General features: G+C 51.5%; 1 protein-coding gene across 1 annotated transcript in view; it reads left to right on the forward strand.

Annotated features, from left to right (window-relative positions):
• SPAG9 (sperm associated antigen 9) overlaps window positions 1-5,292 on the forward strand; it is a 137,450-nt gene extending 132,158 nt beyond the window's left edge. Inside the window, 1 exon segment of the mRNA XM_027626312.2 lies at window positions 1,671-5,292. Within this exon segment, the coding sequence (XP_027482113.2) occupies window positions 1,671-1,786 (116 nt within the window). The 3' untranslated portion in view covers window positions 1,787-5,292.
• The last annotated feature ends 17,562 nt before the right edge of the window (window positions 5,293-22,854 follow it).

The raw sequence follows: 22,854 nt of genomic DNA on the forward strand, positions 1-22,854 counted from the left end.
ATCTTTGCCCCTTGGTGTGTGGGTGTGTGTGTGTGTGTGTGTGTGTGTGTGTGTGTGTGTGTGTGTAAGGATTCTGTTGAAGAATCTGTCCCACGATACCAGTTGTCACTGAGTTGTGTCAGAATAACCCTGTTTCTGCAACAGCAAAACCAGGGATGCACTTTGTAGAGAGGAGTGTGGTTTGCTTGTACTGGGCCTTGGAGAGCGGTGTCTTTGATCAGGACCTCATTTATCCAGTTGACTCAGCTGTTTCTAGGAGAACCCATAGCCTGTCTGTGGCTTCGGCCTCATTTCTTCATCTCCACCATATACCATTAATTCATAATCTATCCTAAACTTGAAAGTCATGGGAAGAAATAACTCAGTATAGGGCGTCCTGGCTGGCTTAGTCAGTGGAGCATGCGATTTTTGATCTCAGGGTAGTGAGCTTGAGCACCAAGTTGGGTGTAGAGATTACTTAAAAATAAAACCTTGGGGGCGCCTGGGTGGCTCAGTTGGTTGAGCGACTGCCTTAGGCTCAGGTCATGATCCTGGAGTCCCGGGATCAAGTCCCACATTGGGTTCCCTGCTCGACGGGGTGTCTGCTTCTCCCTCTGACCCTACCCCCTCTCATGTGCTTTCTCGCCCTCTCAAATAAATAGAATATTAAAAAAATAAATAAATAAAAATAAAAATAAAACCTTGGGGCGCCTTAGGTGGCTCAGATGGTTAAGTGTCTGCCTTCGGCTTGGGTCATGATCCCAGGGTCCTGGGATCAAACCCCACATTGAGCTTCCTGCTCAGCGGGGAATCTGCTTCTTTCTCTCCCTCTGCTCCTCCCCCCAGGTCCTGCTCTCTCTCTCTCAAATAAGTAAAATAACAAATCTTAAAAAAAAAAAAAAAAAAAAAACTGTCATCCAGTCCATCACCAATGTGCCCTAAAACACACAGATTCAGAAAACAGTTTCTAAAGAAGCTAAATATAATTACAGTCTTCAGAAAATACAAATTCAGTAAATACAGAAAGCATAGGTTAACTTATCTCTCTCTCTACTGTTCCCCCTGCTTGTGCTCTCTCCCTCTCTCTGTCAAATAAATAAAATCTTAAAAAACAAACAAAAAACCCAGTATATTGAGTGATAAATCTGCCATCTCCTAGTGCTGCAGGGAGATAGTTTCTGTTTCCACGGGCTTGTATTGGTTGTCTCTGATTGGAGAGCTTTACTGTCACTGACAACAAACATGAGTTGTTTGGGTTTAGCTAGTTTGTGGGAGCGTGGGCTCTAACTCCACGCTTCCACATTTATAGGCCTATGTGGTCTCACTTCTCAGTTTGACATAAATGAGAGAAGACTGTCCATTTGGATGAACATGGGGTTGGACAGCTATTCCTTCTTAGCTTCTCATTTCTGTTAACCTCAGAATGTAGACATAGTGCGATGAGTTTCTAATGTAGTACATACAGTGAGCTCACTTTTATAAATATAGTCTGAAAAATGAATTAACCTTTTCAGAAGTTGGGCAAGTGAAGGTTCTGACTCATGGCTTTTCTTGTACTGTGTTCTCTGAAATGGGAATCGGCCAAGCTCTGTGCATACTGTTGCAGACTAACCCTGAGCATTACATCTGCTGTGTGTCGGCCTGCGTATTCCACGCTCAGCCTAACTTGAGTTCCTGTTGTCATCCCCCAGGTGATGAAGGTGGAGAATCAGAACTTCTTGGAGAGGATCTTCCACTTGAACCTTCTGTCGCCAAAGCAGAAAGGAGTCACCTCATCGTGTGGCAAGTGATGTATGGCAGTGAGTGAGCACATCGGAAACAGGTGGAGACAGGGAAGCTGTCTCTTCTGCATGGTTTAGTTTCCCTTTGCCCCTTGATTTAATGCTCTCTTTGTGAAAGAAGTTTCACCACATACTGTGTGAGCATTTTTTTTCCTGTTAACTCTATATTACAGAACCTGTCCTACCATAACAATACAGGAACGAGCTGTGTTGCTGCACCAGTGTTCTAGGCAATTTCAGTATGTTATGAACAAATCAAAGAATGTTTCCTCTCTGCAAACTGGTGAATTATAGAAAGCAATCCAGATGTGGTTCACTCTGCCACAGTTCATGTCACTCACTTTGATACGGTCACTTTTTAGCTGTCACTAATAATGGAATTAATGGGAACACTTGATAAGTGAAATTGTACCATTAAGTACAGTAATAAAGTTTTCCCCAATGTATTATAAAATTGACACAAACTAGGATTAGGTGGATTATCAGGATTTCTCTAAATGTCCCAGGGGGCTAAAAGCTAACTGTAAATGACTTTAACTTTCACTTTCAAATCTGACAAATCTTGTTTATATGGTATATAAAACCTTGTTTTCATCAGATTTGGGGGGTTTTATATTAAAGAAATTAAGACTACACTATTTAAATAAAAGTTTCCTGTTTCTGACTTATTAGAGCTCTAAAGTTTATGAGGCCTGCTCTCTGAATATTCTGATGATTATTTTTTGAGACTAGTCTCACTCATTTTCAAACTGACGTGTCTGAAACGTTTATTATTTATAAGGCTCAGAAGATCGCTTCAATAATGGGAATGATGGGAGGATTTTTTTTTTTTTTAAAGGAAATTGTGTTTTTGGTTCCTGTATCAGTGAATGGTGGTGATTGGTTGAGGTTTTTTTCCACGTAAAAAAATTCACCTATTTACCAATTGTTCTTGGACTGCTCTTCCAGTGAATAATAGCAAAGCTACAGTGGAGATAGAGTGGCCTATGAACCGAATAAGGGATTTGGTGAGAAACAGTATTTTCTCTTGTTCTGTGTAAAACTACAGAACAGCTAGCACTTGAATCTTGTATGTAAATGCCACCTTTAAGCATTTGTGCTCTTTTGAGATTAAAACGCCATCTTCAAAGAGGAAAACTATGAAGGGGAAGAAGACAAAGCCAAGATGCCATAAAGTAAAAGCTGACATGTTCCTCTTCTTGCAGGTACCCCCCGTTTAAAAAAACAAGTCTGGGTTTAACTGATTTTCTTGTTTCATAAGTTTTCAGAAACCATTATGCTGCAGTTTTCCCCTCTCTCCAGCTTCTTGAAAATGTGTGATTTACCATTTCCTTAAGCAATACTAAATACAAATTTTAAGTGTTATTTTAAAAATCCAAGCCTGTTGAATAAAACCCCACCCCCCCACCCCGCCCGGTTATCAGAAGGACTCCCTGAGGGAAAAGTAAGCAAACACAGGCCTCAGACTGTGTTAAGTGTTCTTAAGTGCCAGGGATTTGTTCTTTCTGAATGTCATGCAGACATAGTTGTAAAAAGTATGCCATTGTCCTTCAAGCAGCTACAGGATTAAGCTAGATTATAAATACATGGGATTTAATGAGCTGGAGGATCCGTTTGGCCACATGTGTCTATAAGCACATTGGGTACACAGTAAAGTTGTGGCCACTTTAGATGGCCAGAAGGAAAAACTCCTTTGGTAAAAGCTGTACTAAAAGGATAATTTTTTTGCTTGAGGTATTCAGTCACTTTTCTTCAAGGCATCAAAACTTAAGCCACTTATCCATAGCTTAGAAGCTATGTTTTTAATTTAAATCTGAGCCATTTTTGGCAATACCTAAAAAAAAAACCACCCACATTGTTAAACATTTTTGGGGAATGTTGTATAAATTCACAAAAAGGAGACACCAAAGTGTTTGGGAATATTAGTCCCAAGAAGTAAGCATCCCAGAGTCAGACTCCACTTGCTGTTCAGTCTTTTACGTGTTTATATGACCAAATGTAATTTAGGAAATCAGGAGTTAAAGGTGAAAAATGCAAACATGTTACAATGGTTCTGATTGCTCTTTTTAAACTTACTGGCTTTAACGTAAGGAATATAGGGGTGTAGCTATTTTATCTAAAGCTGTCAGATTATCTGTCGCCCTGTTAATTAACTTCAGGGACTAGAGAGAGTACAGAAATGCCTGTACAAGTTGTTTTAAGGGCTTGTCCTTATATTTGTAATTTCATTTAAATATTTTCCACAGATTGCTTTACTTCCCCCCTTTCCCCAATAATAGGCTTATATTCTTGTAACGTTCACTTTGGTCGAGGTGGTAACGTTCACTTTGGTAACCAAAATGTAAGTTTCTTGCAAGCAGCAAAGTGGTTGGTGTAAACTGCCTGTAGCTAGCAACTCAAGGATAGAGAAGAGTCTCGAATACCTTGGGTTGGTCTCTCCATGTAAAAAAATTATAGATTGCCCCTGGTTGGAAGAAATAAAGGAGACCCGAGAATATTCTCGTTTTGTTATGCTTGGGTTATGTATGAGGTTGAACCATGTGAAACTGCTGATGTTCAACCATTGCCGATCTACAAAAATGTCAGTAACCTGTACACCAACCTCACACTTAACTATGAAATGCAGGTTGAAACCCCTTTGAGGCAAAGAGAGAATATTCTTGAAGAACACCGTTTTGAGAGTGTTTTTCTCCAACCTGTGTGGATCTGAATTTTTTAAATAGGAATGAATATCTTGATAGATGCAGCTTGTTGAGAGTTTGTAAAAGATTTTGAGCACAAAGTATGCGGCACAGAACTTTTCAAATTAAGTGTGTTTGCATAGAAAAGATTAGAATACATTCTCTCAGTTGCTATATTGTTCATTTCTTGTAAAGGTCTAACTGCATTTGAGAACAGACCCTTTAACATAGGCTGCCTTAGTAACAAAACAGAGCAAAACAGTTGTCTCATAATATTAACTGTCCTGAAGAATGTGTGTCTTTCTTGCAAATGCTGTGGAACTGAATATTTATTTCCTTGTGAGTATTATGATCGTTACCAAAGGACTCAAGCAGATTTAGGGCTCTTCTTAATTGATCATGTTGAGAAAGGGACTCATTTGGCCCCAGCTTATAACATGGGAAGAGTAGAGAAGAGAGAATTAAATGTGGAAATCATAAATGCTTTTCTAACAGGGTTATGCTATTTTGTAACACTAAATGTATTTTTCTTTCTCTTAAAAAATTAAGTTTTTATTATTAATTTTGTCGTTCATTTCTCAATATATTTGAATATATTTTAACCATTTTATGTTCTGAATTTGTTTTTTGTCCTAGACATTTTATCCAGACTTTTACTGGCCTCTATAATCTGAAAAATGGGTTCTAGAGTGTCCCACTTGTTGTCTCTTAGAGGCTGAGGCTTCATTTCTATGAGCAAAAAGCTCATTTAGCAATGTAGTTATTTCAGTATTTATTTCTATTATGGAACCCCTGGGGTTCAGAATGTAACTTTGTACATGAAATATATATAAATATGTATATGAAACATGTATGAGGTCCAGTGTATTTTGTTTTGGTTTTGCCTTTTCTAGGGGTCTGAACTTGGTGTTTATTCAGCAGTCTAATAATCTTCCCCCATCAAACATGGCAGGCATTTCTGAGGGCAAGGAGGGTCACCATTTTTGCACTGGCTGAAGGTATGCAGTGGGGAATACATGAAGAACATGTCTGCTTGGCTCACATGTTCAAATGAGATATGAGTAATAGACAACAGGGCTTTCTAGAAATGTGGGCATGCTGAGTAACAACCCACACATGATACAAGGCATACCAGTTGCCAGGTTGACTCAGTAATGAGAGGCAGGCTGTAATGTAGATGTTAATAATACAGTGTGCTTATTTGTGACCCATTTGCTTGGGAGAGACTCTGGAAGGAAGGGTGATTATAAAACTAATCATGTGGTAGCACAATGTGAGCCCATATTCAGTGCAGTGGTATTTAGTCCAATCCAGTATATTTTGTTTACAGGAAACGTGGGGCTCTGACGTGACAGTAAAAGTAACCCTGATCAGCATATTAATAGGATAGTTCACTTGACGAAGGCACAGCCATCCATCCAGTTGAGGTTGGATGCTCTAGAGTATAATTAATTGCCTGGCTCATTCCTGCTTTACAGGACCTTACCTAACTGCCCCGTGGTCCTCTGGGGCCTGCCAAGTCAGTGTTTTGGAGACTGATGAATTCTTTTCAGCCTCATTCAGTCATTTTACTGATCCTGCCAGTCTCAGGTGAGAAGCCAGAGGAGCAGCCCAGGAAAGGACATGTTCACTTTAGTCTTGTTGAGGAAACGGGACTGGAGTACTATCCTCAGCTCAGGGACCGTGGCCTGCGATCCCACCCAGTGGGGAAACTGTCTTTCAAGCCCTAGTGGAGCAAGGGCTGCTCCAGCCCCGGGGCCCCCTCCCTCCAGCCCCGGGGCCTCTCCCAGTGTGCGCAGGCAGAAGAGCCCCAGCAACCACAAAGGACATGGGCTGAATTTTCTGCAGTGGCAAGTTTGTTAGGAAAGATTTTGTAGTTAGGGGACTTCTCAGAATGTCTTAAATACTAAGTAATAATACAGTTCGGTTTTAGAGATTTTATTTATTTATTTGGGAGGGGGTAGAGAGCAAGCACGAGTGGCGGGGGTGGGGGGTGGCAGAGCAGAGGGGGAGGGACAAGCACACTCCACACTGAGCACAGAGTCCGACCGGGGGCTGGATCCCACGACCCTGAGATCATGACCTGAACTGAAATTGACACCCAACCAACTGAGCCACCCAGGTGCCCCAGTACAGTTCAGTTTCAAACTCATTTCCTTTAGACACCGAGCGGTATATAGTTGGAAAGAAGGCTCTAGACCTGTACAGGCTCTGCCCCCTAGAGCAACCCTAGCAAGTCATTTAGCACCCCAGAAGGACCCATAAAGACCTAAAACTCCACCCCAGATCTACTGATTTGGACTCTTGTGGGCCTGGACCCAGGCATCTGTGAAGTGTCATAGGTAAGTGTGATGTGTGGCTTAGGCGGAGGAATACTGCTTTAACATCTTTGGACCTTAGGTCTGTCATGTTTTAAAGTGGGGTGGTTTATCCAGGCAATCTAAAAAGTCCTAGCTCCAGCCCTCTCTGGTTCTGTGAGCCTGGCTCTAACGCTCTAACTTGCCTTGATGTGTTGTCTGTATAAGCACCAACCAGACCTGCCTGCGGACCCGGGGTTGCTCCGGGCCCCTGCGAGGCCCAGATACCTGGTGGGGGGAATTTAATGACTTAATGTATTTAACGAACTATAGAAATGATCCCTGAAAGTATAGTCTTATGACTTAATGTATTTAAAAGGAGGCAGATAGTTCAGCTTCTCGATTTGCTGTCCCAGCAGAAGATTGGCTCCCAGCCACAGACAAAAAGTAGTTAGGATTTGATCTGAGGCTCAAAGGAGAGAGCGGTGGAGCAACATGCCCCTGCTTGGGGAGGGGTGGGGGGAGCGGCAACTTCCTGTAGTAGCTGCAGTTCTCCACCAGGCCAGGAGGGGGGGTATGGCCAGACTTGACTGCAAGCTAGTTCCAGAAATCACTTCCTCCTTCCTCTCAACCTCAGGGAGTGTCCTACTATTGGAGTATTTGGAAAAACAGTTACCCAGGTGATTCTGATCCTTGGATTGGGAACAGCCGCTTGAGAGGAACTCACAAGCCCAGCTGGACTCACAAACATGTTTTTCAGGAGCAGAAAGCTTCATTCATTCTTAGCTGGTTTTTGTTGGTTTGTTTTGTTTTTTTTTAAGATTTTACTTGAGAGAGAGCCCGAGCAGAGGGAGGGGAAGAGAGAGAGGGAGACAAGCAGGCTCCTCGCGGAGCAGGGAGCCCGATGCAGGGCTCCATCCCAGGACCTCAGGATCATGACCTGAGCCGAAGGCACCCCTATTCTTAGCTGCTGCTTACCAGCATATGGTGACCTGCCAGCAGGCTCAGTCCAGGCTCAGCCCATTACTCTTTACTTTTTGATTCATGGATAATGGAAACTTAGGGGTACTTTGAACTTACATTAAAAGTGTAAAGGGAATATTTCATCTCCTGTGCACTTGGTAAGGCTATTTTTTCATAGGAAAAAAGCCATAGTCCATCAGATGTTACCATGACTAGCTTGCATTTGCATAACATCCGGTAGTTTTCTGAAAGTATTTATTCGTGAATTCATCATTCTCAGGTGACCCAGAGGCCCGGCTGGCCCTAGGAGGGGCCTTTGCCCCTTGGTAAACAGGCCCAGCTGAGATGAGTAAAGGCTCAGGGCCTTCACTGGTGGTATAACCAGACAACCCCATACTAGAGGCTACTGCCAGGTGCGTTGGGAGAAGACCTAGATCTCACATCAGGAGACCTGGGTTGGAATTCTGGGTCCACTGTTGCCTAATTTTGTGATCTTTCACTAGTCACTCACCTGCCTGTTCCTTTGCTATAAAGAGAGAGGAACCACCCCAAAGGGGCGATGTGATGGCGAGGTGAAGTAATCCTTGTGATAGCAACCAGTGTGCCACCTGCCCCTGCTAGGCACCCGGCAACAGACTCTGGAGCTTCCTGGGGGCCAGGTCCGTGAGGGTGAGTAAGATGCCCTCAGGGAGATTTGGATGAGAGAGGGAAGTAGACACGGATGACGTTAGAAGCAGTAGTTGACAGATGCTGTTGGTGGTATGGTGTCTGCTTTGGCTATTTTGTAATGTGATAAAAACAAGAGAAATCTGTCTTCACTGCTTATGTATGCACAATAATCTTTTTTTTTTTAGATTTTTAAAAAAGATTTATTTATTATTTTAGAGAGTGGTGGGGGGAATAGGCACAGAGGGAGAGAGAATCTTCAACCAGACTCCTGGCTGAGCCCGGAGCCTGACATGAGGCTTGATCTCACGGCCCTGAGATCACGACCTGAGACGAAACTGAGAGTGGGGTGCTTAACCGACTGAGCCACCCAGGCGCCCCTAATGCAGAATATTATTTCCAGTCTATTTATAAGTGTTCTAGACATTGTCCTAAAAGAAGTAGGTGAGGAAGCAGAGTTATCTCGGGCCTATCGGACCTTTCAGGGAATACCTTTCTCTTGTTGCTTCACCCTCCCCAATTTAAGGAAAAGGGAGCGGTCCATGAAAATTCAGTAAAGGAGGAGGCTCATGGTCTCTCTTGCATCTAAGAGTTCATTTCATTCCTGTGCAGGCACACTGAGGGAGATATTGAGGTATGAAAACAGCGGTAAGTTTGACATTTTTAGATGCCACTGAAACATGTTTATTCAGTATCTGTTGCTCATAATGCTTTATGGTAAGAATTAAGTTCCAGTCACTGCATATAAACAGGTTGGGAGCAGACCTACAGAAGTAAATAAAATAGGGGCACCTGGGTGGCTCAGTCGTTAAGCGTCTGCCTTCGGCTCGGGTCATGATCCCAGGGTCCTGGGATCGAGCCCTGCATCGGGCTCCTGCTTGGCAGGAGGCCTGCTTCTTCCTCTCCCATTCCCCCCTGCTTGTGTTCCCTCTCTCGCTGTGTCTTTCTTTGTCAAATAAAGAAATAAAATCTTAAAAAAAAAAGTAAATAAAATATTATCAGATGCACAACTGGGTGTGGAATGGTGGCAAGAAGGGATAGAGGCTGTCTACATGATTAGCATTACTGATGACTAAACGCTGAGCACTGCTCTACCCAGGCAAGAAGCCAAACTTCCATCTTCTAAGATTTTTGCAGGACATCTCAAGTGCAGACACACTCAAAAAGAGTGGAGCAGTCTTTCCGGAACTTGAATTGCCTCATCAGGAGTGTTGTAACAATGCCTCCCTCACTCTCAGCCTTGTTGGAGATTAAATGAGATACTGCCCAACAGTAAACAGACATTTGTATCCTTCCCCCACTGAGGTCTCGATTTCTTTTCCTGTCATCCTTCGTCAAGCCTGCTTTCCCTTACTCTTGGCTAGCCCAGATGGGTCACCTATCCCTGAGTGATTTGTCAGCTGCTGCCTTGGACTGCAAGTTGGCCTGTTACGCTTCTTTGGAAACAGGCCTTTTATTTTATAGGCAGTCTCTCTATCTTGGGGGGTTTACCTGGGGCTGTAAGTAAAGGCACTGGGAACAAAGGTTTGCACGTTTTTTCACCAGAAAAGAGTCTGGTACTGATCCTGAGTGATACCTGAAGCATTTGTCCCTCCTGGAGGAGCCTGGCCGGCGGTAAGCAGAAACTGGGCAGACGCCCGTATGCAGCCTTGGCTGGGTTAGAGACCCAGTCTTGGGCTTTGCTCAACTGACGGTTTATCACACCATCCTGTCCGCTATTACAGCCATGTTCCTGGGGCCCCAGGTGACAGCCCTTCCTTCCAAAGACCCCTCTGGTGTGATACATTGTGAGCCCAAAGTCAGCATCTCAAAAACCAAGTCGCAATACAGAATTGTTCTAGCCCTCCTCTGCCATTTGGTCCATTAGAAGTCCTCTCCTCACGGTGGGCCCTCAGTTCTTATCCGTAAAAGCCGAGGCTGGGCTTGGATGAGCACGAAGTCTTCTTCCAAGGTGACATTCTCTAAGGGTGAGTCATCTGTGCATGTGTAGTTTGAGTTGTGTGGACTAGTAGCCTTCGTGCCCAGTCAGATCCTTAATGGAGGGAACTCCTGTAGCCTATACCACTGGGTACAAACGAGCTGCTTTGTTTGATGCACCGGTTTGTCCCTGAGGCATCAAGGTATTACTATGAATAGGAGGAATATGTCTTAAGAAGACAGACATTGTTGAGTTCTCTGGGGCCCGTACTTCCCTTGAGTGTCCCATCTTTTCCTTCTTGAACCTGGGAAGAGGTCTCCAAAAGTCCACTTGAGGATGACAGCTGAGCCTTCAGAGAGCTTCTCTGTTGGGCCCCCTTGGCATCACCTGGGGAAGGGAGAGAAGGACGAAGGGGTGACAATTAGGGAGGATCCTTGGCTTCCCAGTACTACCCCTGCCAGAGCAGGAAAGGGGTGGGGGCACAGGAAATGAACTTGTTTGGAAAGCTGCCTTGAAAGAGGCTGGGCTCTGTTCCCATTTGAACACAAGGTGGCATCACGTTGGTATTCACCTTGCTTGTGTTAGCTTCCAAAGAAAGACTGCCAGCCCCTCATCCCTCTCCCTCACCCTCTCTGGGCTGTCCACCCCAGCAAGGCAGGCCGGACCAGACCGAGGAGGGTGCCTACTGGGGGGTCAGACTGGACAGATAAGGGAAACCACTTCACTTCCCTAACAAGCATGCCGAGGCTCAGAGTGGCCATTATTCCAACACCAGAGATCTGACTAGAACGCTTGACTCTTACTTAGTTCAGGGCTCTTTCTGCTAGGCCACCTCTTGATTCTCCCAGCCCTGGGTTGCTCTCCTTTCATTCACCAGGTCTGGGAAAAACACCATTTCTCAGCCTCCCCACCAAGGCAGCCTACAGCCCAGGGGCCCAAAGGGAAGGCAGGTCGGCCAGAGCCTGGGACCCCTTCTGAGGTGAGCAGGGGCTATTAGGGGTGAGAGAGGAGCATTAGCCCAAGGGATTGAAGAAGGGGGTTTTTGAAAGCGTCCACACCCCCATTGCTGCTCTTTGAAGCTGCGGAGGAATTTGGGCTGCAGCCACTGAATAAGACTAAAGGAAATGTCACGGAATCAGCTTGGTGAGCTGCTTCAATGGAAACTTCGTCCAAGGCCAATAATAAATGGGAGTTACATAACTCAGCAGGTCACAGCACTAACTAAGCCCTTTATAGGCCATCAATCCACATTTATTTCCTGGATTTTATAACTGCTGCTGGAAAGGGGGAAAGGAGGGGTGAGGATTAGAGGAAGGGGGCCACGTGGCTGGAGCCTGTCCCTAAGCCCATGCTACTGCTGCAGCTAGCCCTTGGCATCCGCACACGGGGCCTCCGCCAGGTGCCTAAACCCCTGTCCCAGATGGTTCTGAGGAGCCACCAGTGTTAGGGGTCGTTTTCTCCCTGGCTCTCCGTTTTCTCTTTTGTCAAGTGACAGGGTTGGATGAGAGGAGTTCTAGGACCTCTTTCCACCCCGTGATTCTAAACATCAGGAGCTAAAGGGGGTTAGGGCCACCTGTGGACCCCTCCCAACCACACCACCACCACCAGAGTTAGTTGCAAGAAGCTGCTGGATCCTCTTGGTGGGGAAGGGGGAGAGTGAGACGTTAAGCGTAATGGAGGCAGGCCCCAGGGAGGGAGGGGAGGCCAGCCTGGGTGGGCTGGGAGCCAGGTCCCTTGCTGCGGCCTCCTCCGTGGCCTTCAGGTGCTCCAGACCCGAGTGACCCCTGCCGCACGTGCGCACACACAGGCCTGGAGGACGGGGGGTCTCACGGCAGCATTTGCCCCCCTCAAGCCTGGGGGGCCCGATGCCTGACAGGGCTCGGGGTTGCTCCAGGGCCCCCTTCGCGTGGGTACGAAGGTCCCAGACTGCAGCCAGCGGGCCCCGTCCACAGCTTCTGTCCCTCCCTCGTCTGGGGTCAGGAGGACCACTCCTATCCCCCACGTGCCATTCGGCGCTTCTCCATCCGTGCCCAGCATCCCGTGCAAAGCTGCCGCAGGGTGCGTGCGGGGCCAAGCTGGTCACAGAAGGAAGGGCCTGGGAGCCACGCTGGGTGGGAGCGGGCGGGACGGCAGGGAAGTCGGGTGGGAGCGGGAAGAGCCAGGTGGATGGGGGGCTCTTGGGAGGAACCTTCAGTGAGCAGCAACCAGGCTGCCTGGCCCTTCTCCTTAGGGCCCAGGGCCCCGATCTTTCATGATGGACTTACACCTTGGGCAGGAAGCCCACCAGGCCCAGGTGCCCCCTGACCAGCTTTGGAGCCTCCGCGGGAGGAGACTGTCGGAGGTGGGAGGGTCGGCAGCCTGAGCACCCCTGGGAAGGAGCTAGTGTGGGGGGCTCCGGGGGAGGTGGGCAGTTCCCCAGCCCACCAGCAGCAGAGAAGCTAGAGAAGGAAAGGTCAAAGTCAGATGTCGAGCCATCAGCAAGAAATTCCCACTAAAGACAAAAATGTTTCCCCAGAGAAGAGACTCCCCGTGGCAGGAGGCTGCTCCTACCTGGAGACTGGGCCCAGACCCTTTTAATCGGACTCAGCCAGTCGGATGTCCTTGGGTCTGGTCTCCCTTCTTTGGCGCTTACCCTCCCCCGCGGCCGCCGCTTCCTGTTCAGGAACAGCTGCGTGTCTGGGCTTGTCCGCAGGGTCAGCTGGGCTTCCCGACACAGACAGAAGCCCCATCCCAGCCTGACCCCTACGCTGAGGTGTGGAAGGTGGTGGTACGCCCCCCTCCCACCCCACATGAAACAGGTGCCTTAAGCTGAGGCCCAGCGAGGGAGAGCGTGGGTTGAAGCCCCTGGATGCCCCAGTCCCAGCAAGTGAGCAAGGCCAGAAAGGGATTCACAGGGTCGGCTCTGTCAGCCGGCCCGACCCTTCCACCTTCCTCCAGCGCAATCCCATAAGCTAGTCCGCTTGAGTCAGGTAAGCCAGCAAGGCCGAGCCCCGGCCAGGGTGTACGGGCTCCGACCTGGGCCCCCCCAGCCCCGTCCCAGGGGAGGAGGCACTGCCTTGTTTGGGAACGGATTTTGTAGAGAAGACACTTGACCCCATGGCCACTGAGGCTGAGGGAGAAGCAGTGCCCGCTGGAGTGAGTGGCAGCGAGGGCTTGCCAGCTCCTGGACTTGGCTCCACACTGCCCTCCACGGGCTTCTTGGCCAGACCTTGGCCATCCCCCTGCCTCTGCACAGGGCTCCTCCGACAGAAATCCTCACCAACCCTCCTCTCCCCCCCCCCTGCCCCCGCCTGGGGTCTTCCTAAGTCCGAGCACTGCCCAGAAGGAGCGTTTTTGCCTCCAGTCCTCCCCCCGTTTCTCTGCCCCCCACATGCCGGTAAAACGGGTGGGTGGGTGGGTCCCAGGGAGACTAACGGAGACCAGGGCTTGAGAGGAGAAATTGCGAGCAAGTACCCGGGTTCCAACACGGTTCCAACACAATTCATGTGCCAGGGGGTGGGCTCCTTCCAGGGCCTGCTTTTTCATTGTTAAAAGGGTTGTGAGCACTGGACTGTTCTAGAAACTCTGCCCCAGTCAGGTTAGGGCAGAAACACCAAGATCGTTTCAGAAAACGCTCCTGTGGTCAGAATATGCACCCACCCCACCTCTGCCCGCCAGCTGGGTGTCCCAGGCCAAGAAAAGTTCCTTTGCAAACAGAGCATGAGCTAGGCCCAGTCCTGGACCCTTGACAAGCATCGCTTTCCTTAACCCTCAAGGCAGCTGTGAGGCAGAGGACGGATGATGGATGACTCTTAGACCAGGGCTTCTCACCCCGGCTACTGTCAACACGGGGGGGGGGGGGCAGGATAATTCTCCGTTGTGTGGTGTAGACCGTGCCCTTTTAGCAGCATCTGTGACCTCTACCCACTAGAGGCCAGTAGCACAGGCACACACCCCAGCTGTGACAACCTCTCCTGTCATTGCCGAATGTCTCGGGAGCAGAGCCGACCCCTCTGGAGAGCTGCTGTCGTACACAATAGGTGTGTCCAGAGACTCCAGGACAGGCCCACGTTTGAATCTGGGTAGTCTGCTTTTTCTGCTGCCTCCTCTTTGTGGGTAAAAGTCTCCTTTGAAAATCTCTTTCCAGGGGCGCCTGGGTGGCTCAGTCGGTTAGGCGTCCGCCTTCAGCTCTGGCCCTGATCTCAGGGTCCTGGGATCGAGCCCCGCATCAGCCTTCTGGCCGGGGAGCCTGTTTCTCCCTCTCCCTCTGCTCGTGCTCTCTCTCAAATAAAATCTTAAAAAAAAAAAAATAAAATGAAATCTTTTTCCAGAGCAAGACTCTCCCCTTCAATCTCAAGTGCATGGGCTCCAGGAGCAAGGTCTTGGAGCGGCTGTTAAGAACATCTGCCCACAGGGAACGCCCCCTGAGTTGGCCGGCCCACCTCCCTCTGGGCCCCCAGCTGTGAAGGCCCCTGGGGCCCGGAGGTGGGGTGAGTGTGAGCTGGAAGAGGGACGTGAGGGTGGGGCGGTTGCGGGGGAGGCACCTACCGGGTGGCCATGCATGGCTAGCTGCCCAGAGGCAGGCAGGCCGCTGTGCCAGGCCAACGCGCGCAGCCTCACTCACCACCTTGCAGATGGGTCACCCTGACTCACAAGCCACTGGACGTGACCCAGAGTTGTCTCATTCCAGAAGGTGTCTGCTGTGGCCGAGTGACCTCGACACTTACCCAGGTAGACCTGCCCTTGAAGGCAGGATGAGGGATGGGACCAACGCACTCAGGAGGAGGCCTTTGGTTCTGGGTTCTGGAATGTGATGATGGAGGCCGTGGTGGAGAAGCTTCTAGACTCCAGGAACTTCCACTCCCCCTGCTCTGTAGCATGCTATAAAGACACCTGGAATGCAAGGCCAAATGGTAGCTCTCATTCCAGCTCTCTGGCCTTGGTTTCCTGAACGGAGTGTTGGACTGAAGGAGGGCCTGTAATATTTGACATGCATTGCGCATGTCCTATGTGACAGGGTCTTCATGTCCCTCCTATCATAGAATTCATGCCATGCTCCGTGAAGTAGGCACTGTGATTACTAGCCTCATTTTACAGCTGAGGAAGCTGAGCTCAGAGAAGTTAAGTAACTTGTGCAAGGTCGCACAGCCAGTACGTGGAGCGGGCTGGGCACATGCCCAGCTCTGACCCGGCAGCGCTGAGCGGCAGTGAGTATCAAGGATGGAAGAGTGACTGCAGAGTGAGGAGGGGCAGGACCAGGCACCCAGCCCAGTGTGGGCAGGAGTGGAAGATGACTCGCAGGTTTGGAGCCCCAGGGACTGGGAGGTGGTGATGCTATTAATAGACACAGGGAAGTCAGGAGGAGGGCCAGGTTTAGGGCTAGATGATAGTGCGTTCTTAGACACGTTGAAGCCGCTTTGCTAACAGTGGGACATTTAGGGCGAGATCCAGTACAATTAGGAAAATAGAGTGCATACAAAAATACCTTCAAACGCCAGCAACCCCCTTACCAAAATTGAACCGCCAGAGTCCCTGGCCCCGGGCTGAGGCTGCCAAGCCGAGGTCCGCGGTAGCCTTGCCCGAGGCCCAACTTCAAGTCCCACGCTGACCGCTGGGGGTCACCCCTGGCGCACAGAGCACAGTGCGGCCGCCGGGGCGTGCCTGCCAGAGGGTCCACCTAGGGGAACAGGGCGGGCTTTAGGGAGCAGGCTGCCCGCGGCCAGGAAGGCAGAGGTTTCTTGTTGTTTTAGGGGTGCGGGGGGGCTCACAAGACACCGAGCTGCTACTCGCCCCCAGGCTCCCACGCATCCGGCAACACCATTTCCAGAGAATTTCTCCCACAGCAAGTTTGGAGACCTTAGAATGGGAGGAGGGGGTGCGGAACCCCCTTCCCTGAGCGTGCCGGGAGCACTGGCTCTCAGGGCCCAGCCCCGGGGAGGGGGGAACACCTTGTCCAGGGCGGGGGTGGGGGGAGGTAGGGGCCGGAGCCCAGCTGTTCCCAATCGCCTGGCTCTCCTGACATTTGCGTCAGCAAACTCTGCCCTCTGCCCTTTAATTCCCGGGAGTGGAGGGTGGAGGCAGCCTTGGTGATCAGGACTAATTATTTGCAATTCGATCCAACCAGCAGTTTATTGGGGTTTGACCTGGCTGCGTGCCCTGCTGTCCGCCTCCCACACCCCCAGGTTTATGGCCTTGGCCTCCTTCGGAAGCTGGGAAGAACAGAAGGCAGGAGCCGCGTTCCACCTGGAGACACCCAGGTTCTTCTGGTCTCCGGCTCCTGGGAGCAGCCTGTGGGTAGTGACGCTTATAAACGTGCTTTGAGACCCCCCCCCCCATAGAGGAGGTGTCCCCATGCACACGGCCAGCTCAGCCCGGTGTCCCCTTGGGCCAGCCTCCAGCTCCGCTCTGGGCTTGTTGGGACACGTCCCAGGGTGGGTTGGTCAGGCCAGCTGCTGGCCTCCCAGCTGCCCTGTTAGTGGGTGCAGGGCTGGGAAGGGAAGGCAGTGGGGCTCCCCAGGTCCCGGGGCTCCTGTCGGTGTCCGGTATCCCTCTATATTTGTCCTCTTGGAGGGGCAGGCAGCCAGCAGGACCCATGACGTCTCCTCGGGGGCCTGGGCTATTTTGGAGCCAGCCATGGGGGGCTGGGGGGAGGGTGGTGGGGTTTAAGGGAACATTTCCTTCTGGCTCCGGGTCAGAGAAGAGGCTGAGGGTGTGTGGCACAGAGAACTGGCCCAGAGGCCTTTCTCAGAATTCCCTGTGCAGCTACTCAGATGTTCCTCTTCTCAGCTTCCTGGGGATGCCGGTGCTCTGGGGCCGCTCGCAGGGCTCTCTGGGCGGGAGCCCCAGCCTCCTCTCCCCCTGGGTTTTTCCAGCCGTTCAGACATCATCCCTCAATTAAAAAACAACTCCCTCCCTGCCAGGTCTCACCTAGGACCAGAGCTAGCTCGGTGGCTCCCATCTGTCCTATTTCTCAGGGCACTAAGATTTCCAGAAAACAACTTAGGATCGGACATGGTCACCGGGTCTGTATGTTGCCGAGTTAAGGACATTAAAAGGAAATGTCAAAGGAAAGGTGTTTTTGAACACACACACACACACACACACGCACGCACGCACGCACGCATGTGCGCGATCGCACACACACAATACAGGTGAAAGGGCCACACTTCACATCGTGGGTCTCGCTCTGTGAAAACCTCACTATATTGTCCTTGTTTTTCTCATTTTGCCACAAGCAGATGAGAACGTGACAATCCTGTCGATGGGTTCATATTCCAGGAATGACTGGTCCCTTGCAGTCCCTGCCTGGCTGGGCCCAAAGCCTGGGGCAGCAAGGGGACCCGCCCAATACCCTCTCTCACTCCCACTCTTTCATGGAGCAGTCACTTTGTGCTTTGCATCTTTCCTACCCCAGCCCCCAATATTTGCCGGAGGGGAGCCTGGGGAGCAGTCTGGTCATCGTGCTGGCGCACTGGGGCAGCCGGGCCCCGGAGACGTCAGCCCACAGTTGCCAGGCTCCTTGGAACAGGATCTGGACAGGGGCTCCAGCACACTGGGGCTCCGGCCACGTCCTGGCCTGTGATCTGAGACTAGTCGCCAAAGCTCCCTCCCTGAGCTTCCATTTCTTGTTCTGTAAAATGGTTGTACTGGCTCCTCATCACAAGGCTGGTGGGGATTAAGTGAGAGAGTGTGAAAGTATTTTGTGGACTATAAAGCTTGAGCAGGGGCGGTTATTATTATTATGAGAAACTAGTAAATGGCTGAAGAAAGAGCACCCTGAGAGCTGATCTCAGCTTCTGGGTGCAAAGACAGTGCTCACACCCACCCCCGGATCTGTGATCTTGGGGCCCCTCCAACCCCACAGAGGAGCCAAGCAAGCCTGATCCCTGTGAGTCAAGGCAGCCTGGCCTACCCCAAGGGCGGCTTGACATAGGGTCCAGCTTCTGGCCTGTGCTCAAAGCGTCTGCCCTCTGCAAAGGCTTCTGTTTACTTGTGGTGGCCCCCTTGCATGGTTATGGATGTCTGTCACCCCCTAAATTGCAGAGAAGTGTGTGGAGAGCCTCCCCAGAAAGGAGGCCCTTTGGGGAGCGATAAGGAGCATTGGGTCTGAGGACTCAGGGAAGGTCCAATACCTAAGTTGCAAGGCATCCACAAAGGAGCAGATTTGGAGGAATCCCCCTGTCCCCTGTCCCCTGTTTCTGGGACATGGAGCAGGAGACACACCAACCATGTCCCCAGGCCGCTTCTACCACTCCCCCGACTGTGTCTCCATCTGCAAAATAGGCATGAGTCCCTAACTCCTGGGGGTTTGCTGTAAGCTTGTGTGGGATCTTGTGAGGGGGGCTCACTCCTCGAGAGGGCCCCTGACCCCCTTGCCCTGAGGCCCTGGCACAGCCACAGCCCCACAAAGAACCAAAGTGTCCCTAGGATGCGTGAGCCCGTGGCTGGGCTCTCTCCTCACCCCCCGTGGGGCCCCAGGCCCTGTCCCAAACTGGGGCCACTGGAGCAGGCTTCCTCTCACAGCCAGGCCCCAGCTCCCCACCCCCCTCCCCCCAGCTGCTCAGCAGCCAGTTGTCATGAAGTCATTGCCACCTTCCCCAGCTTGCAACCCCCCCCACCACCTCCACCCCCGTGCTGACATCCCATTTGGCAAAGAGGTTGGAAAAGCCGCTGACTCTTCCAGACCCTGAGTTCATGGACTGGTCAGGGCCTGTCAGCCGCAGGCTGACCATGTGGGCAGAGGGGGTTTGCAGAATGAGGGAGAGGCCCCTCCAGGCTTTTATTCCCTGCCTCAAGCCAACCCCAGTCCCCAAGACACTCCTCCAACACAAGACACACATGCACACAGACACACACACACACCCTCCGTATACGTACCTGGACCTAGATATGTGTGACTCACCCCCCCAACGCACACACTCCACGCTCGTACACACACTGTCCCCTTTCCAGTCCCGCGTAAACTGTCCTACACACACCGAGATACACACCGCCACCGTGTCCGTGGTTTTGTTCAGCCACTTACCCACAAAAGCACGCTCCTACCCACACGTGGCGGCAAGCAGGGCCTGCACACACACGGGCACACACGTGTGCACCCACACAGCACTTCCTCACACCAGCACTTCCTACCAGAACCTCCTGACTTCACTGCCCCCCCGCCCCCCGCCCTGGCCTGTGCCCTTGGGTTTCATTCCGCCAAAGGGGAACACTCGCAGACCGAGCCACACTCGGAGACCAGGACCCCAGGCAGCCAGAGCCGAAACGGCTCATCCCAGCTGACCCCCTTCATTCTTATTTGTGGAAGCTTAGTGGCCCAGAGAGGGCAAGGGGTTGGTCAAGCCGCACAGCCAAGTTCCTCCAAGTGTTTCCAAGTGTCTGAGAGCAGAGTGGAAAAGGAAGGAAGCATCTAGACTCCTCCCTCTCTCACTGCCACCCTCCTCCAGCCCCCTGACTCAGTTCCTCCCCGCGCTGGGCAGAAGCAGCCCCCAGGCTGGGCCCAGTCCTCTGGCTTCCTCCGGGAAGACTGCCAGGACTGGGTGCTGGGTGAGACTTTCGCCCTCTGCCCAGGGTGAAGGTCACCTGCAGCTGCTCAGGGGAGGGCACCCACTGTTGAGACCAAACTGGCTCGGGCTTGTCATGTTAGCACCCACGTGGGCCCGGTCGCCTGTAGCAAACATTCAGCTCCGAGCTACAGTCCCACCTGCACCCTCAGCCTGGCCTTCTTGCTCCCTGCCTCAGTCTCCCTCCTCAGGACTCAAGCCCCTCAGCAGCTGCCTGGCCTGGGGCTCCAGGGACTGCCTCTGTGCCCTAGACCATTAGCTCCCCAAGGGTAAGGATCTTCGCCTGAAATCGCATCGGGCACCTAGTAGGTGCTCAACAAAAATGTGTTGAACGAACGAAGGGGCCCAGGTCCCCCCTTCCGCCGCCAGCCTCCTACGAGGGCTCCTCCACGTCATCCTCAGGGGCCCTGGCGTCCAGCTGCCTCCCAGCGGCCAGGAGCTGGGGATCTGCCACACGCAGCCGTGTCAGCTTGGACCGGTCACCTGCTCACCAACGTTTTCAAGCTGGGAAGCAATGGGACCAGAGTAGCTCTGAGCATTTCTCGTGCCTTTCCCCCAGAATCACCCACCTCCCCCAGTTCACACGTGGCAGGTCCACCTGAGGGATCCGCAGGGCACGGACTCTGGTCCACATCCTGCTTCCTGCAGGGCCCTGCAGTGAGGCCCCGGGCCTGGGAGGGCTCATGGGCGTGTTAGTCCCCAGTGGGTGGCAGGAGATGCTAATCGCTGCAGGTCGCTAGGCCCCAGCTGAAGGTCAGAAGGTAAGGCGACCCGTGGTTATAAATAACCAAGCCTGGCCCAGCCCCAGAGGGCAGTGCTGGACCTGTGCCCCCGCCCCCGACTGCAGCATCCCGAACCCCCTAAAGGCCCAGCCTGCAGTGTGACCTCTGAGGGCGAGGCACAAGGTCAGACGGGGCCCCCCAGCCTGGGCTTCTCTTGCCCGTGAGTGGAGGAGAGGGGCGGGAGCCCCTGCTCGCCCAGTCTGCTGGGGGTGGGGTGGGAGGCACTGAGGTGGAGACAGCCCCACCCCAGGGACCCGAGGGTGCCCAGAGCTTGTGGGGTATGACCCAGGGACCCAGGCAGCCCGTAGCCCTGCGCTCTGACCTCCCACACCAAGCGTGCCTGCAGCCCACAGCCCTGCCTCCCAGCCTGTGGCTTGTGACTGCTGGGGGTTGGGGGAGGCCCAGAGCAACCCAGCCAAGGAGGGAGAGCCTGCAGGGTCCACACTCCCAGCCCTGTTTCTAGAGCCTCAACTGTAATGGCAGGATTTACCTGGCAAATGGACCCCAGAGTCCCTGGCATTCTTGAGGCTCCGTGGAACCAGAATCCCCAGTCTGGGGCTTTCGGACTCTCAGAGACTGGGGAGAAACTCTGGTGGCAAGGATTAAGGACAAGGATGTCACAGGGACTGTGGACACCTGCCCACCACCTCCCTCTGGACAGAAAAAAGAGGTGGGCTTAACCTGCTCCAGGGTGCGTGCCTTTTTTTTTTTCCTTAACTTTTTTTTTTTTAAGATTTAATTATTAATTTGAAGAGAGAGAGAGCAAGCTCAGAGGTATACAGCTGGATGAATTTGCACACGCTGAGCATGCCCATGGACCCAACACCCAGAAGCCCCCTCGTGACTCCCTCACTACCCCCAGAGTAACCTCTCTCCCAACTCCCAACCCCATGGCTACCTCGGCCTGCTTCTAAACTGAACTTGACTGGAGCCTTACATTCTGTGGTCTTTCATGTCTGGTTCCTTTTGCTCGATATCTATCAGGTTGGTGAGATTCGCCCACATCGAATCTCATGACTGGTAGCTGGCCACCGTGTGACTTATCATAATATTTTCACCCATTTTACTGTTGATGGACCTCTGGGTAGGCTCCAGTTCCTGGCTGTCATGAATAATGTCACTATGAATATTCGAGTTCCTGTCTTCTGTGAATCTCTGGACATATTTCCATTGGGTATATACTCACAAGGGGCCCAGGACATGCCTCTATCTGTTCAGCTTTGGAAGATACAGGAAGAGTTACTTTTTAACCAATGTCTTAATAAAAGAATGATTTTGCAAGATAAGTTTTTTTCACTTTAAAAAATGAGGGATGTACACAATTTTTTAAAATAGGAAAATACAGGAATGTAGAAAAGGAAAAACAATCACTCAGAGCTACTCTCTAGAGTCAATCATTCAACCAAACGGACATTTCCTAAGAGCCTCTCCTGTGTCAGACCCTGAAGGAGAGAGACCCGGGTCCTCCCTCATGGACTGTAGGGCTGGGGGCCAGGTACGCAGTGGTGGTGCCGAGGGACAGACCAGGGGACCTCAGCCCCTCCGCGCTTCCGCTGGCCACATCTCACCACATCTCACCCACCACAGCTGCTCCTGAGAAACCTCCAACCAGACCAGCAGCCCTGCCGTGCCCTGTGGCCAGGCTGCACCCCCAGAACCTCAACATGGGAAGCAAGTGGCAATCACACAATTAGTTGCCATCACACAAGAAGAGAGGAGGACTTGCAGGGCGTTCAATGATGGGAAGGCGGCAGGTGCTGGGCCTGAGGAAAGGGAAAGGGGGGAGGGAGGCTGGAGAGGCCAAGGGGCCAGAGGCAGACACACCGGACTTTGGTCTTTATCCTGAGGACCAGAGGAGGGATTTAAGCAGGGGAGGGAGCAGGTCAGATGTACTCGTTAGCAAGACTGCTCTGGATCCCTGTGGAAACTGGCTGGTGGTGACACAAGAAAGGCCAGGGACCTGCTGAGGCCTTGAGCCGATGAGCAAGGGGACAGCAGAGTGGGAGAAGAGGGGGATAAGGAGAGGTTTAGGAGGTGTCCTGGAAGGATCTGGGGCCTGGCTGGCCCTGGGGCATGGGGGAGGAACAGGCGTTAGGAAAGTGTGAGGTTCAGCCCTGCAGAAGGGAATGGGGAAGGCATAGTGACATCGCAGATTTGCAGATGGTGGGATTGGCTCGCTCTGTGGAGGTTTTGATGAGTTTCCCCACATTTAGCAGGTTCTACGTAGCTCTAAGAACTTCTGAGA

This window comes from Zalophus californianus, chromosome 16, assembly GCF_009762305.2.
Source record: "Zalophus californianus isolate mZalCal1 chromosome 16, mZalCal1.pri.v2, whole genome shotgun sequence".
NCBI classification, from domain to species: Eukaryota; Metazoa; Chordata; class Mammalia; order Carnivora; family Otariidae; genus Zalophus; species Zalophus californianus.